Source organism: Oncorhynchus tshawytscha, linkage group LG06 (assembly GCF_018296145.1).
Source record: "Oncorhynchus tshawytscha isolate Ot180627B linkage group LG06, Otsh_v2.0, whole genome shotgun sequence".
Lineage (NCBI taxonomy): Eukaryota > Metazoa > Chordata > Actinopteri > Salmoniformes > Salmonidae > Oncorhynchus > Oncorhynchus tshawytscha.
Window position 1 is genome coordinate 4,366,556 of NC_056434.1, and position 18,509 is coordinate 4,385,064.

At 44.0% G+C, this 18,509-nt stretch overlaps 1 protein-coding gene across 2 annotated transcripts in view; it reads right to left on the reverse strand.

Moving 5' to 3' along the window:
- Positions 1 to 18,509, reverse strand: part of LOC112238309 (tyrosine-protein kinase RYK) — a 126,593-nt gene extending 108,084 nt beyond the window's left edge. For both annotated transcript variants that reach the window (XM_042322860.1, XM_042322859.1), the window contains exon 1: positions 17,850 to 18,509. In XM_042322860.1, coding sequence (XP_042178794.1) covers positions 17,850 to 18,072 — 223 coding nt within the window. In that variant the 5' untranslated portion in view covers positions 18,073 to 18,509. The remainder of the gene's footprint in view (positions 1 to 17,849) is intronic.

Here is an 18,509-nt window from a genome sequence, read left to right on the forward strand (position 1 = left end):
ACCACCACTCCATGCCAGTGAACTGAAAGGAACGAAAACAGAAGAACCAGATCTGTGCACAGACAGACGCACAGACAGTGAGATAGAGAGAGAGCGAGAGAGAGAGAGAGAGGAACGGTAGAAGAGACAGAAAGCCTCTGTTAGTGAACCCTCCTGTGTGCCAGAGCAGCTAAGGCCTTGCAGCCCCTTGGCACCTTGAAATAGGACACCCCATGCCCCCCTCCTCCTCTGATACAGGCCTTCTGCTCTTATTTCAGAGTGAGTTACCAGGGAGGAATCTCTATCCACACTTCACTAAGCAAGCAGCAATCAGACTGGGGGGTTGGGTCTGTTCTAAATGGCATCCTACTCTCTGGTCAAAAGTAGTGCACTCAATAGGGATTAGGGTGGCATTTTTGTGGGGGTGGGGGGACAGCCAGAAGAGCAGACAAACCTCACGAGACTGGAGAACAGAAGCAGATTGGGACTGTACGTACTGACGCACACGCAAATCAGGAACACCATGGAAGAGCAGAAGAGTAGACGTGGAACGAGACGGGTTGAGCTTCTGTAAGTTTCCGATACGAGACAAACAAACACAAAATTAATCGGTACTAGAACGTGTGTTACTTCTGTCAAAATAGGTCTCACGGATCAAGTCTGTGTCAACCCAGCCGATGTCAACCCAGCCGATGTCAGCGCCCCCCCTCCCCCGAAAGGGCGAGGGTAACCACGACCACGTCTGCTCCACATAGCCTGCACTGGCAATCTGGGTTGCGTCACGTCAGCGCCCCACGAATGCTACATCATGAACCTTCCAGAAGGACAACCGTCTCTGCAGCACTCCACCAGTCAGGTCTTTATGGTAGAGTGGTCAGACGGACACCACTCCTCATTAAAAAAAAAAGGCACACGACAGCCCGCTTGGAGTTTACCAAAGAGGCACCTAAAGACTCTCAGACGATGAGGAAGAGAAGGGTGAGGCGAGCCTTACAGCGCGACAAGCATCACAAAATAAACCCAAGTTCTATTTTATCGCCCGGCTACGCAGTCGCTCGTTGACGCGAGCTGTGTGGTTGAATAACATGTTTGTGTACATACAGTGCCTTGCGAAAGTATTCGGCCCCCTTGAACTTTGCGACCTTTTGCCACATTTCAGGCTTCAACCATAAAGATATAAAACAATTTTTTTTTGTGAAGAATCAACAACAAGTGGGACACAATCATGAAGTGGAACAACATTTATTGGATATTTCAAACTTTTTTAACAAATCAAAAACTGAAAAATTGGGCGTGCAAAATTATTCAGCCCCTTTACTTTCAGTGCAGCAAACTCTCTCCAGAAGTTCAGTGAGGATCTCTGAATGATCCAATGTTGACCTAAATGACTAATGATGATAAATACAATCCACCTGTGTGTAATCAAGTCTCCGTATAAATGCACCTGCACTGTTATAAAACTGTGTTTTATATCTTTATGTTTGAAGCCTGAAATGACTCCATCTAAGACTCCATCTAACCCCCCCATAGAGTATCTAACCCCCCAACCCCACAACCATAGAGTACTAAGAATCCATCTAACCCCCCACAACCATAGAGTACTAAGACTCCATCTACCCCCCAACCCTAGTGTACTAAGACTCCATCTAACCCCCCACAACCATAGAGTACTAAGACTCCATCTAACCCCCCAACCATAGAGTACCCCCACTAAACCATAGAGTACTAAGACTCCATCTACCCCCCCCCCCAACCCTAGTGTACTAAGACTCCATCTAACCCCCCACAACCATAGAGTACTAAGACTCCATCTACTCCCCCCCCACATCCATAGAGTACTAAGACTCCATCCCAACCTAAGACTCCATCCCCCCCCCCAACCATAGAGTACTAAGACTCCAGCTAACCCCCCAACCTAGAGTACTAAGTACTAAGACTCCATCTAAGACTCCATCTAACCCCCCAACCATAGAGTACTAAGACTCCCTAACCCCCCCCACAACCATAACCCCCCAACCTAGAGTACTAAGTACTAAGACCCACCTAGAGTACTAGACTCCCAACCATAGAGTACTAAGACCCCCACAACCATAGAGTACTAAGACTCCATCTAAGACTCCATCTAACCCCCCAACCCTAGTGTACTAAGACTCCATCTAAACCCCCCAGCCCTAGTGTACTAAGACTCCATCTAAACCCCCCCCAGCCTAGAGTACTAAGACTCCATCTAAACCCCCCAACCCTAGAGTACTAAGACTCCATCTAAACCCCCCCCAACCCTAGTGTACTAAGACTCCATCTAAACCCCCCAACCCTAGTGTACTAAGACTCCAGCTAACCCCCCAACCCTAGAGTACTAAGACTCCAGCTAACCCCCCAACCCTAGAGTACTAAGACTCCAGCCCCCAGAACCATAGAGTACTAAGACTCCATCTAACCCCCCAACCCCCCCAACCCTAGAGTACTAAGACTAACCCCCCACCTAACTAAGACTCCATCCCCCCAACCCTAGAGTACTAAGACTCCAGCTATCCCCCCCCCAACCCTAGAGTACTAAGACTCCAGCTAACCCCCCCCAACCCTAGAGTACTAAGACTAACCCCCCAGCTAACTAAGACTCCCCCCCAACCCTAGAGTACTAAGACTCCAGCTAACCCCCCAACCCCTAAGACTCCCAACAACCCTAGAGTACTAAGACTCCAGCTAACCCCCCAACCCTAGAGTACTAAGACTCCAGCTAACCCCCCAACCCTAGAGTATTAAGACTCCAGCTAACCCCCCCCAACCCTAGAGTACTAAGACTCCAGCTAACCCCCCAACCCTAGAGTATTAAGACTCCAGCTAACCCCCCAACCCAGCTAAACCCCCCCCCCCCAACCCTAGAGTACTAAGACTCCAGCAGTGTTGTTTACATTTTGTCAGATGAGATTAAAGCTAACCCCCCAACCCAGGGACTCAAGACTCCAGACCCTGTGATGTAAATACAGCCAATCATATTCCACCTTTCAGCTAAAACACTAAAAGACACCTAGAGTTTGAACAGAGAACAAAATGAGTCAAAAGAACAAAGATCCGTTTGAACAGAGGACAGACTGAGGACAGACTGAGGACAGACTGAGGACAGATTTTGTCTGAGGACAGAGAAGACTGATGTAAATACAGCCAATCATATTCCACCTTTCAGCAAACACAAAAGACGTGAGTTTGAACAGACAAAATGAGTCAAAAGAACAAAGATCCGTTTGAGGACAGACTGAGGACAGACTGAGGACAGACTGAGGACAGACTGAGGACAGACTGAGGACAGACTGAGGACAGACTGAGGACAGACTGAGGACAGACTGAGGACAGACTGAGGACAGACTGAGGACAGACTGAGGACAGACTGAGGACAGACTGAGGACAGACTGAGGACAGACTGAGGACAGACTGAGGACAGACTGAGGACAGACTGAGGACAGACTGAGGACAGACAGACACACAGACAATGTACAGCTGCAGCTAGCTACTCCTGTAGACAAGTGAGTCAGATTAGGACCTGCAAAAGGCATCAGAGAGCTCTGGAGACCCCAGAGAGAAGAGGAAGGAAAAAGCTGACAGGGATGAGGGGAAAGAAGTAACATACGTGGTCTCTATTGAGCCCTGAGCTGAGGCAGAGAGAGGAGGGTCTCGCTGCTAGTCTCAGGTTTAGGCACACTCCTCATAGCCGGAGGTCAAGTCTGTTGGTACCATCATGCCATCTCCTCGTCACTTCACTTATTTGGCTTGACAAATGGCAAAAACAGATCTGTGACCAGGCTATAACTCTTGCGTCCTCACCAGAGCACTCATTGGCAAGGCCCATATCTATGATTAAAATTGTTGGCGTTGGTGAATGGCCTATTTAAAGACGAGGCTGGTGAACTTGAAAATATCCCTGTTCTTCCATGGCCTGCATCCTCACCAGACATGTCACCCATTGAGAATGTTTGGGATGATCTGCATCGACGTGTACGACAGCGTGTTCCAGTTCCCGACAATATCCAACAACTTCTCACAGCCATTGAAGAGGAGTGGGGACAACATTCCACATGGCCACAATCAACAACCTGATCAACTCTATGTGAAGGAGATGTGCTGAGCTGCATGAGGCAAATGGTGGTCCCACCAGATACGGACTGGTTTTCTGATCCACGCCCCTACTTGTATTATTTTACGGTATCTGTGACCAACAGATGCTTATCTGTATTCCCAGTCGTGTGAACACTTCATAATAGTTATCCAAATGAAAGAGTAAATAAACCAGCGAGTCTATCAGACAGTGGCAGGCAGTTATCAGTGGACAATCTGCATTTTCAAAACCTAGACCAAAACATTATAATCATAATCATAATAATAATCAGAACAATAATCATAATAATAATAATAATACTAATCATAACAACAATCAGAACAATAATCATAATAACCATAATAATAATAATAATAATACTAATCATAAGTATAACAATAATCATACTAATAATCATAATACTAATCATAATAATAATCATAATATTAATAATCATAATCATAATAATCATAACAATCATAATAATAACAATAATCATAATAATAATAATAATAATCATAATAATAACAATAATCATAATAACCATAATAATAATAATAATAATACTAATCATAAGTATAACAATAATCATACTAATAATCATAATACTAATCATAATAATAATCATAATATTAATAATCATAATCATAATAATCATAACAATCATAATAATAACAATAATCATAATAATAATAATAATAATGTTTTAAACCATTTCACATGCGTTTTATATTGAAAGTGCACAATGTTTTCTTGCTTCAATAAGAGTGATCGGTGTAACTACAGTTCTCCTTGACAGAAAAATCCATTAGTGCAACACATTCAGATCAGATGACAACAGGAAATAGATGATCAGATGACAACAGGAAATACAAGATCAGATGACAACAGGAAATAGCTTCATTTTCATCAGATGACAACAGGAAATAGATGATCAGATGACAACAGGAAATAGCTTCATTTTCATCAGATGACAACAGGAAATAGATGATCAGATGACAACAGGAAATAGCTTCATTTCCATCAGATGACAACAGGAAATAGATGATCAGATGACAACAGGAAATAGCTTCATTTCATCAGATGACAACAGGAAATAGATGATCAGATGACAACAGGAAATAGCTTCATTTTCATCAGATGACAACAGGAAATAGCTTAATTTCCTTCAGACGACAACAGAAGCGCAATGCTATTTGGCAGACGGCCAACACAAGGAGCTTAATGGAAAACGCATGGCCTTTACATATTAAAGAATAGAGCCCGCTACATTTCCTTATGTTTTGCTTGAAGATAATCTTGCATTTAACTGGAGAAATGAGTCTAGACCGAGAGAAAAGTACCGGAGAACAGTAGCTACACCAAATCAGATGAGAATGGTGGTTCTGAGAAGATGAGAATTCACTAATGGTGGTTCTGATAAGATGAGAATTCACTAATGGTGGTTCTGATAAGATGAGAATTCACTAATGGTGGTTCTGATAAGATGAGAATTCACTAATGGTGGTTCTGATAAGATGAGAATTCACTAATGGTGGTTCTGAGAAGATGAGAATTCACTAATGGTGGTTCTGATAAGATGAGAATTCACTAATGGTGGTTCTGAGAAGATGAGAATTCACTAATGGTGGTTCTGAGAAGATGAGAATTCACTAATGGTGGTTCTGATAAGATGAGAATTCACTAATGGTGGTTCTGATAAGATGAGAATTCACTAATGGTGGTTCTGATAAGATGAGAATTCACTAATGGTGGTTCTGATAAGATGAGAATTCACTAATGGTGGTTCTGATAAGATGAGAATTCACTAATGGTGGTTCTGATAAGATGAGAATTCACTAATGGTGGTTCTGATAAGATTAATGGTGGTTCTGAAGATGAGAATTCACTAATGGTGGTTCTGATAATGGTGGTTCTCATGAGAATTCATGGTGGTTCTGAGAATTCACTAATGGTGGTTCTGATAAGATGAGAATTCACTAATGGTGGTTCTGATAAGATGAGAATTCACTAATGGTGGTTCTGAGAAGATGAGAATTCACTAATGGTGGTTCTGAGAAGATGATGGTGGTTCTGAAGATGATGAGAATTCACTAATGGTGGTTCTGATAAGATGAGAATTCACTAATGGTGGTTCTGATAAGATGAGAATTCACTAATGGTGGTTCTGATAAGATGAGAATTCACTAATGGTGGTTCTGATAAGATGAGAATTCACTAATGGTGGTTCTGATAAGATGAGAATTCACTAATGGTGGTTCTGATAAGATGAGAATTCACTAATGGTGGTTCTGATAAGATGAGAATTCACTAATGGTGGTTCTGATAAGATGAGAATTCACTAATGGTGGTTCTGATAAGATGAGAATTCACTAATGGTGGTTCTGATAAGATGAGAATTCACTAATGGTGGTTCTGATAAGATGAGAATTCACTAATGGTGGTTCTGAGAAGATGAGAATTCACTAATGGTGGTTCTGAGAAGATGAGAATTCACTAATGGTGGTTCTGATAAGATGAGAATTCACTAATGGTGGTTCTAAGATGAGAATTCACTAATGGTGGTTCTGAGAAGATGAGAATTCACTAATGGTGGTTCTGAGAAGATGAGAATTCACTAATGGTGGTTCTGAGAAGATGAGAATTCACTAATGGTGGTTCTGATAAGATGAGAATTCACTAATGGTGGTTCTGAGAAGATGAGAATTCACTAATGGTGGTTCTGAGAAGATGAGAATTCACTAATGGTGGTTCTGAGAAGTGCAACTGAAACACGAAATGTGCCTGATGCCAAGCAGAAAAATGACAATAAGTCGTTTTAAATCTGCACTTACAACAACAACAACAAAACGCAGCGAGATACTCCTTCTCTTTTTTTTGTTTTTTGGGTGTGAATTTTTTTCTCTCAGAATTGTGCATTAACATGGTCCCTGTAGAACCTCCTCTTACATTGTGGACTTCAAAACGAGAGCAGCGCAAGTGATTTAAAAGAAGGAAGTGAGTTCAGGAAAAAAAAAAAAAAAAATGTGAAAAGTGTATATCTTAGAAATTGTTTCCGCATATAAAAACGTCATATGCCTGAACTTTGAATCAAATTGGGGTTCCCAAATATAATATGTTTAATGTAATAGAAAATGTATTTAGATTTGCAATTTTCAGGGGAGATGGCACACTAGGTGCTAGTTGAGAAACTTAGACCAGAATTTGTATTAAAAATACAAAAATCAGAGTCATGAAAGAAACACCTTGTTTCAGCAAACAACCCCTCAGTATACAGAGACGATCGAAAACACAACAAATCCAAAAATGGCAACCAAAAATACAAACTCAATATACGAAGAAAAACGGTCAGGGAAAAGTTAGCATGGCAGCTAACAAAAACAGTCAACAACCTCACATCACAACTGTGGTGAGGAAGACTGACGGTGAAACTCCAAAAATGGTCCTAGAAACTTAACATTAAAACAATTCCATGAACATCCTGAACAAAAAAAAAAAAGAGACAAAAGCCATTCGACAGGCAACATCTATCCTGTCCTCAACAAGATCTCCCGCTACATACTGGGGCGGCCCGACATCGAACCAGTCCCCCCCGAACGTGGGCACCAAGACCATCCCAGGACGAGAGTCCCCCGTCAGTTAATACTACACCAGCTGAGATGAACAATCTCAGATTAGGATATATGAACATAACTTCACATTGAATCTATACGCTGACGACATTCTACTCACCCTGTAGTTTCCGGTAGTCTTAAAGCTGATTGGCTTCCTCTCAGGATATAAGATAGACTGGAGTAAGAGTGACACTATGCCTGTCAACCTACACACATTTCAGCCTGACTAATTTGCTTGGAAGGCTAGTGGTATGAAGTATATAAGAATTAATATAGTATCTCCCAAAACTAATATATTCAGCCTAAATGGACCTAGAGTCATCCGGGTTATCAAATCAATGTAAATTGTCCGGTGGTAATTTTTACTAATTGTTCATCAGTCTAATGGCTTGGGGGGGGTAGAAGCTGTTGAGGAGCCTTTTGGTCCTAGACTTGGCGCTCCGGTTACCACTTGCTGTGCGGTAGCAAAGAAAACAGTCTATTACTTGGGTGACTGGAGTCTCTGACAATTTTATGGGCTTTCCTCTGACACCGCCTATTATATAGGTTCTGGATGGCAGGAAGCTTGGCCCCAGTGATGTACTGGGCCGTTCACACTACCCTCTGTAGCGCCTTACAGTCAGATGCCGAGCAGTTGCCATACCAGGCGGTGATACAACCAGTCAGGATGCTCTCGATGGTGCTGCTGTAGAACTTGTTGAGAATCTGGGGACCCAAGCCAAATCTTTTCAGTCCTCTGAGGGGGAAAAGGTTTTGTCGTGCCCTCTTCACGACTATCTTGGTGTGTTTGGACCACGATAGTTCGTTGGTGATGTGGACACCAAGGAACTTGAAACTCTCGACCGGCTCCACTACAGCCCCGTCGATGTTAATGGAGGCCTGTTTGGCCGTGAGTGAACAAGGAGTACAGGAGGGGACTAAGTACACACCCCTGAGGGGCCCCAGTGTTAAGGATCAGCGTGGCAGATGTGTTGTTGCCTACCCTTACCACCTGGGTGCAGCCCGTCAAGATGTCCAGGATCCAGTTGCGGAGAGAGGTGTTCAGTCCCAGAGTCCTTAGCTTGGTGATGAGCTTCGTGGGCACTATGGTGTTGAACACTGAGCTGTAGTCAATGTACAGCATTGTCACATATGTGTTCCTTTTGTCCAGGTGGGAAAGGGCAGTGTGGGGGCGCGATTGAGATTGCATCATCTGTGGATCTGTTGGGGCGGCATGCGAATTGTAGTGGGTCTAGGGTGTCTGGGAGGATGCTTTTGATGTGAGCCATGACCAGCCTTTCAAAGCACTTCATGGCTACCGACGTGAGTGCCATGGGGCGGTAATCATTTAGACAGGTTACCTTCGCTTCCTTGGGGATGACATTAAGAGAGGGACAGCTCCCCCCCCCCCCTCTTTAAGGGGCAGAGATGTATTATCTAGCCTCTCTCATCTCTTCCATCCGTCTCCAGTCCAGGTTTTAAGAGGTAAAAGTTCCTAAAATAACAATCAGAAACCCATTATAGGGTATATAGGAAACGGACTGTACCTAGATTTTTTTTTAAAGGTGGGCTGGGTATCCCAGATGTATTCTTGTATAAATGTCATAATTAAAGACATCCCCTTACAGATCAAAATGTAAGATTGGTAGCTGGGAGGAGATTAGAGGAGATGATGACGTCACAGCACAGGTTTGTTCACCTGGCGTCAAGGTGGTACAGCCTCAACGATGCTTACATGACAACCTGATAATTCCACTGTCAAGGGGAAGTAGGGGATTTTAGATGCTGACCAGAAGGTTGGATGTAGAAGGACCGTCTCTTCCATCCTGTCCCATCTGGCATAACCCCCTGTTTAACAGCTGAGAGAAACACTCAATAGTAGACACTGGCAAAGCCACAGTATTTCATATATTCGGATAGAATATAATCTTTAAAATAATCATTTTCCCCAAGTGAAGGGCAGATTATGGTTTGAGTGATTCTTCTTCTTTAGTTTGTTGCATACCTGCAGTTTAAGACAGTCATATACAAGGTTCTTAAAAAGCAGGATACTGAACCTGCCTCTGATCCACAGTGAGATCAGTACCTCTGGAAAGCTGCCTTCATGAGAAGAACTATCAGATATTCATAGAAATATATCAAATAGATTTTTTTATTTAATCCCAAATACATATTCCTCTCATTCGGTTAGGATGGGAGTGTGACCTGAACACTTCTCTCACCTCATCACAACACTATTTGGAGAAAGTGTCAGGCCATTCAGTTCAAGATATTCAGTTCAAGATATTGTGTAGAGCCTAGATCACCCTGGTACATATTTAAAAATGGATTAAAAAAAATCTAACTCATGCTAGCAACAACTGTGGTAGCAACAGCTCTACTCCACATGTTGTGGGAATGTCCTGTAGTGAAAACACTGGTCTGAAGTCTCCCCCACCCCCCAAAAAAAATGTTGGTGTCCAATTTCCAGTGCGTCCCATCTCATGTTTACTTGGTAAAAAGAGCATAAAATATGTATACACTATATATACACTGTCTAATGTTAAGAATCGTTGTTTTTTTTAATCATTGGGTTGTCTTTCAGTCAAGAAAGATCATTCTTCTTAAATGGAAGGAAAGCAAGCTAATTTGTTTTTTCTGTGGACCGCTGGATAGAGGACTAACTTAGACCTTTTACACCAGCTGGATAGAGGACTAACTTAACCAGCTGGACTGCTCAAGGACTTCCATTTAGGTGTGTTACTGAGTCACTGAGACAGAGACAGTCACTGAGACAGACACTGAGACAGTCACTGAGACAGTCACTGAGACAGTCACTGAGACAGTCACTGAGACAGACACTGAGACAGACACTGAGACAGACACTGAGACAGACACTGAGACAGACACTGAGACAGACACTGAGACAGAGACACAGAGACAGACACAGAGACACAGAGACACAGAGACAGACACTGAGACAGACACAGAGACAGACACTGAGACAGACACAGAGACAGACACTGAGACAGAGACAGACACTGAGACACAGAGACAGACACTGAGACAGACACAGAGACAGACACACAGACAGAGACACTGAGACACAGAGACACTGAGACAGACACACTGAGACACAGACACACTGAGACACAGACACACTGAGACACAGAGACACAGACACACAGAGACACAGACACACAGAGACACAGACACACAGACACACTGAGACACAGACACACTGAGACACAGACACAGACACACTGAGACACAGACACACAGAGACACAGACACACAGACACACTGAGACACAGACACACTGAGACACAGACACACTGAGACACAGACACACAGACACACACTGAGACACAGACACACTGAGACACAGACACAGAGACACAGACACACAGAGACACAGAGACAGACACACAGAGACACAGACACACAGACACAGAGACACAGAGACACAGACACAGACACACTGAGACACAGACACTGAGACACAGACACACTGAGACACAGACACACTGAGACACCACACTGAGACACAGACACACTGAGACACAGACACACAGACACACAGACACACTGAGACACAGACACACTGAGACACAGACACACTGAGACACAGACACACTGAGACACAGACACACTGAGACACAGACACACTGAGACACAGACACACTGAGACACAGACACACTGAGACACAGACACACTGAGACACAGACACACTGAGACACAGACACACTGAGACACAGACACACTGAGACACAGACACACTGAGACACAGACACACAGAGACACAGACACACAGAGACACAGACACACTGAGACACAGACACACTGAGACACAGACACACTGAGACACAGACACACACTGAGACACACAGAGACACAGACACACTGAGACACAGACACACTGAGACACAGACACACACTGAGACACAGACACACAGAGACACAGAGACACAGACACACAGACACAGAGACACAGACACAGAGACACAGACACACTGAGACACAGACACACTGAGACACAGACACAGACACACTGAGACACAGACACACTGAGACACAGACACACTGAGACACAGACACACAGACACAGACACACAGAGACACAGACACACTGAGACACAGAGACACAGACACACAGAGACACAGACACACAGACACACAGAGACACAGACACAGACACACAGAGACACAGACACAGAGACACAGACACACTGAGACACAGACACACTGAGACACACAGACACACAGAGACACAGACACACTGAGAGACACAGACACACTGAGACACAGACACACTGAGAGACACAGACACACTGAGACACAGACACACAGAGACACAGACACACAGAGACACAGACAGACACAGAGACACAGACACACAGAGACACAGACACACAGAGACACAGACACAGAGACACAGAGACACAGACACACAGAGACACAGACACACAGAGACACAGACACACAGACACACAGACACAGACACACAGACACACAGACACAGACACACTGAGACACAGACACACTGAGACACACTGAGACACAGACACACTGACACAGACACACAGAGACACAGACACACAGACACACAGACACACTGAGACACAGAGACACAGACACAGAGACACAGACACACAGAGACACAGACACAGAGACACACAGAGACACAGAGACACAGACACACAGAGACACAGACACAGAGACACAGACACACAGACACAGACACACAGACACACTGAGACACAGACACAGAGACACAGACACACAGAGACACAGACACACAGAGACACAGACACACAGAGACACAGACACACTGAGACACAGACACAGACACACTGAGACACACAGACACAGACACACACACAGACACACAGAGACACAGACACACAGACACACTGAGACACAGACACACAGACACAGACACACAGACACACAGACACACTGAGACAGACACAGAGACACAGACACACACACACAGACACACTGAGACACAGACACACAGACACACAGACACACTGAGACAGACACACACACAGACACACACAGACACACAGACACACTGAGACACTGAGACACAGACACACTGAGACACAGACACACTGAGACACAGACACACAGACACAGACACACAGACACACTGAGACACAGACACACAGACACACAGACACACTGAGACACAGACACACTGAGACACAGACACACAGACACAGACACACAGACACACAGACACACACAGACACAGACACACTGAGACACAGACACACAGAGACACAGAGACACACACACAGAGACACAGACACACTGAGACAGACACACAGAGACACAGACACACAGAGACACAGACACACAGAGACACAGACACACAGACACACAGACACACTGAGACACAAACACACTGAGACACAGACACACAGACACACACACAGACACACTGAGACACAGACACACAGACACAGACACACACACAGACACACTGAGACACAGACACACAGACACACACACAGACACACTGAGACACAGACACACTGAGACACAGACACACAGACACACTGAGACACAGACACACTGAGACACAGACACACTGAGACACAGACACACTGAGACACAGACACACTGAGACACAGACACACTGAGACACAGACACACAGACACACTGAGACACAGACACACTGAGACACACTGAGACACAGACACAGACACACAGACACACTGAGACAGACACACAGACACACAGACACACAGACACACTGAGACACTGACACACAGACACAGACACACTGAGACACAGACACAGACACACAGACACACAGACACACTGAGACACAGACACACTGAGACACACAGAGACACAGACACACAGACACACAGACACACAGACACACAGACACACAGAGACAGACACACAGACACACAGACACACAGACACAGACACACACACTGAGACACAGACACACAGACACACAGACACACTGAGACACAGACACACTGAGACACAGACTGAGACACAGAGACACTGAGACACAGACACACTGAGACACAGACACACTGAGACACAGACACTGAGACACAGACACTGAGACACAGACACACAGACACAGACACACTGAGACACAGACACACTGAGACACAGACACACAGAGACACAGACACACAGACACACACTGAGACACAGACACACTGAGACACAGACACACAGACACACAGACACACAGACACACTGAGACACAGACACACTGAGACACAGACACACTGACACAGACACACAGACACACTGAGACACAGACACACTGAGACACAGACACACTGAGACACAGACACACTGAGACACAGACACACTGAGAGAGACACAGACACACTGAGACACAGACACACTGAGACACAGACACACTGAGACACAGACACACTGAGACACAGACACACTGAGACACAGACACACTGAGACACAGACACACAGTACGCAAGTTCTTGGACTCTGGAAATGTCCAAATTAAAAGTTTAAATCCTGTAGTCTATACTTGGAATATCTGCAAATTACAACAACAAAAAAAATGGTATGAAATAAAAACCTCCATTTAAAATGTAATGATGCACTTCTCTCACGGTGTTTTGTATGTTCTGACATTCGTGTGTCGTTTCTGTTTGTTGCTGGGAAAAGTACAACATGTTAACAGTAAAAGCTATGTGATTTTTGCCATTTTTCAAAGTCCCACCTCAAATCAAAACAAATTGCATTGGTCACATACACATGGTTAGCAGATGTTAATGCGAGTGTAGCGAAATGCTTGTGCTTCTAGTTCCAACAGTGCAGTAATATATAACAAGTAATCTAACAGTTCCCCAACAACTACCTAATACACACATCTAAAGGGGAGAATGAGAACATGGACATATAAATATATGGATGAGCGACGGCCGAGCGGCATCGGCAAGATGCAGTAGATGGTATAAAATACAGTATATACATGTGAGATGAGTAATGTAGGATATGTAAACATTATTTAAAGTGGCATTATTTAAAGTGACATTGTTTAAAGTGACCAGTGATCCATTTATTAAAGTGTCTAGTGATTGGGTCTCAATACAGTATGTGATATGAGTAATGTAAGATATGTAAACATTATTAAATGTGACGTTATTTAAAGTGACTAATGATATCATACGCTTTGTTCGATTCAGAGCCACGTCTCAGTTGTTCGCATTCGATTTGATGTCAATAAATCCACACGCCCTTAAGTTTCAAACAGTCTCACAGCAGGTCCATTCACCAGTACTTATGAGCCTGGGGACGTGGTGACAGACAGACAGCATGAAGAAAACACAAGTAGACCAAGCCACAGTCTCGGTAGCTCAGTTGGTAGAGCATGGTGTTTCTAACGCCCAGGGTAGTGGGTTCGATTCCCGGGATCACCCGTACATAAAATGTATGCACACATAGGAAATTCTTATTTACAATGACAGTCAAACCCAGATGGCAATGGGCCAATTGTGCGCTGCCCTATCCTGTGCTCTCAAGGTCCTGGAGTGGCCTAGCCAGTATCCAGACCTGAACACAATAGAAAATCTTTGGAGGGAGCTGAAAGTCCGTATGGCCCAGTGACAGCCCCAAAAACTGAAGGGTCTGTATGGAGGAGTGGGCCAAAATCCCTGTTGCAGTGTGTGCAAACCTGGTCAAGAAGTACAGGAAACATGATCTCTGTAATTGCAAACAAAGGTTTCTGTACCAAATATTAAGGTCTGCTTTTCTGATGTATCAAATACTTTTGTCATGCAATAAAATGCAAATTAATTACTTTAAAAAATAAAAATCATACAATGTGATTTTCTGGATTTTTGTTTTAGATTCCGTCTCTCACAGTTGAAGTGTACCTATGATAAATTACAGACCTCTACATGCTTTATAAGTAGGAAAACCTGCAAAATCGTCAGTGTATTAAATACTTGTTCTCCCCACTGTATATATAACCCTGTGCTCTCTGGGTTTATATAGAAATATATATATAACCCTGTGAGTCGCTTTGGAGAAAGCGCCTGCTAAATAAATATATATATAAATAAACCCAGTATTATATATATATATATAAATGATGAAGTGTGCCAAATGGAACCCTTTTACTTACAGGCCCTGGTCAAAAGTAGTGCACTACAATGGGAATAGGGTACCATTGGTATTGTGTAAGTGTAACAGTATAACTTTCATCCGTCCCCTCGCCCCTACCTGGGCTCGAACCAGGGACCCTCTGCACACATCAGCGACAGTCACCCACGAAGCATCGTTACCCATCGCTCCACAAAAGCCACGGCTCTTGCAGAGCAAAGGGGAACAACTACTTCAAGGTCTCAGAGCGAGTGACGTCACCCGATTGAAACGCTATTAGCACGCACCACCGCTAACTAAGCTAGCCAATCGGGTGACGTCACTCGCTCTGAGGCCTTGAAGCAGTTGTTCCCCTTTGCTCTGCAAGAACCGTGGCTTTTGTGGAGCGATGGGTAACGATGCTTTGTGGGTGACTGTTGTCTGTGTGCAGAGGGTCCCTGGTTCGAGCCCAGGTAGGGGCGAGGGGACAGACGACATCAGTTACATAAGGTCTGGTACTGTGTCAGGACATAACCCTGAGTTATGCCGTTTTCTACATCAACAAAAAACAAGTTGTAGTCTAGTCTAATTGTTGTACAGTAAACGCCTGCCTAGAGCCTATAGACTAGTTCTTCATAGTGCTGAAAGATGAATCGCCGATAGGCCTAGCTACTAGCCAATGTCTCCAAGGGATTCTCAAATGCTGTGGACTCTTTGAGGCTCTCTTGTGTTGCCTGCTTTTCAAAACGTGAATTTGTTGTCGTCAGCAGGGTGGCTTTCAAGTCAAGTCCATAGCTATGTCCCAAATGCAACGATTTTCCCTGTTGGGCCATAGTCAAAAGTTATGCACTATATAGGGAACAGGGTGCCGTGGGCCCTGGTCAAAAGTAAGGCCTTAGGGAATAGGGTGTCAGAGAGGCTGTTTCAGCTTCTGTCAGCTCTAAAGCTCCCTCTGTCCTGTAGGAAATGGTTACTCCAGCATTTCAAACCCTTCAGTAGACACCATGTTAATGACTGCTTCCAAACTAACTGCCACCCGACCGCCTGCCAGCCTGGCCTAGTGGACGTCGCAAGCTAACCAACCCCATATTAAAAACAACTCACACAGTCACAGCAATTGGGTGGCCTTATCCCTGATCCGGTTTACAACTAGCCTGAGTGCCAGTCTGTTTGTGCTATCATGTTTACATAGGAGATGGTCAAAAGCACAAACCGATCTTGGATCAGGCTTTGTAAAAAAAAATAAAAAAATAAAACCCTGAATGAGAAATCCAAAGCACAGTCTCAGGCAAGAAGACTCCTTGTTTGAAACAGGCCTACAGTCCATATGGCCATTGTGTATCTGGAATAGTCATTATATGTGATGGTTCAGGTCTAAACTAGAGCTCAGATTCCGTTTTTTAGAGTCTAAAGAATATGATGCATGCGTTTGGCTCTGGGTGTATGTTAGCCTGGCAATATGGTCTGGCTCTAAATGTTGCAGCAGTCTCGCCATTCCTTCAATACAAAGTGGTCCCTGTCCTCATTTCATATGTTTCCTCTTAGCATAATTAGTTTCGAAAAGACATGGGGTTTGAATCGGGAAAAAAAAAATTACTACATCTCTCATTTCAGCCATTTTCCATGTTACTAATGTTCACTCACTAGCCACACTTGACATATTTTGCACCAAAGGCATTCATTCCCTTATGGCTGAATCGGTATATAGAATCATGTATGAATCACGTGTTGAGCCTGTATCTCAAAACGACATGTTAAAAATCACAATGACTTACTACTTGCTTTATGGGTCAACTTTTAAACTTTGCAAACAAAAGACGTGGCGTGTATTTTGCTTGATGTTAATTAGGTTAGCACTTTTTTTTTTTATCTCCCACAAAGCTGAGCTATCTACATTTGTTGAAAAAGACCCCATCCTCAGAGGGCCATATTCTACAAGATACCTACCTAGTAGCGACCAACCCAGCCGGGGTAACTATCTAGTTAACCTCTTGTTTTGGGAGTTATCTGTCTAGCCATGGTATGCACCCCTCTCAGCACTGCAGTAAATAAGTGTTGTAACGGACTCACAGGTAGACAACTAGGTATGTTTTATTTTAAATCACTGGTTCTTACCCAAAAGCTTGTTGACCTCCTCCTCACTCATGTAGACGTTGACACTGGGGTGGTTGTTGATGTCCAGAGTAGGGACACTAGTGCTGGGGTTGGCGAGACACACGGTCCCTTCCAGAAACAGCAGGAAAAAGAAACCCCCGAGGCTCCACTGAACCGAATGTGTCCCGTCTCGGTAAACGGAGAGGCTCCGACAGCGGAGAACCAGTCCCGGTTTCCCCAACATTTCAAATGTCTTGTAGGTTGTTTGCGCTTCTTCTTGGAAAAAATAAATATATATTTTTTTTTAAGTCGATTATCCCACTGTGTTTCCAAATCCTCGATGTATTTATCATCCGTAGTTGAAGTTAAAGTTTAAAGGGCAACATTACTACTTGTTGTTCAACCTCGGTGTCTCCCGGGTTTTTCGTGGTTCTTGTGATTTAACAGGCGAGCCACAGTCAGCTAACTAACTCGGACCGCGTTTATATGCGGTTCCTTTTATTTTTCTTGATGTCACGTTTGCGAAGATTTGGATACAATTCTGTATTCACTATCCTGTGCGTATATTATCCTACTTAGATATGTTTAATATGAGATCCCGTTAAGATAAATAGTAACGATTCCCCCCCCCCTCCTCCTCCCAACAAAAAAAAATAACATCCAGGTTTGTCCTTTCATGGT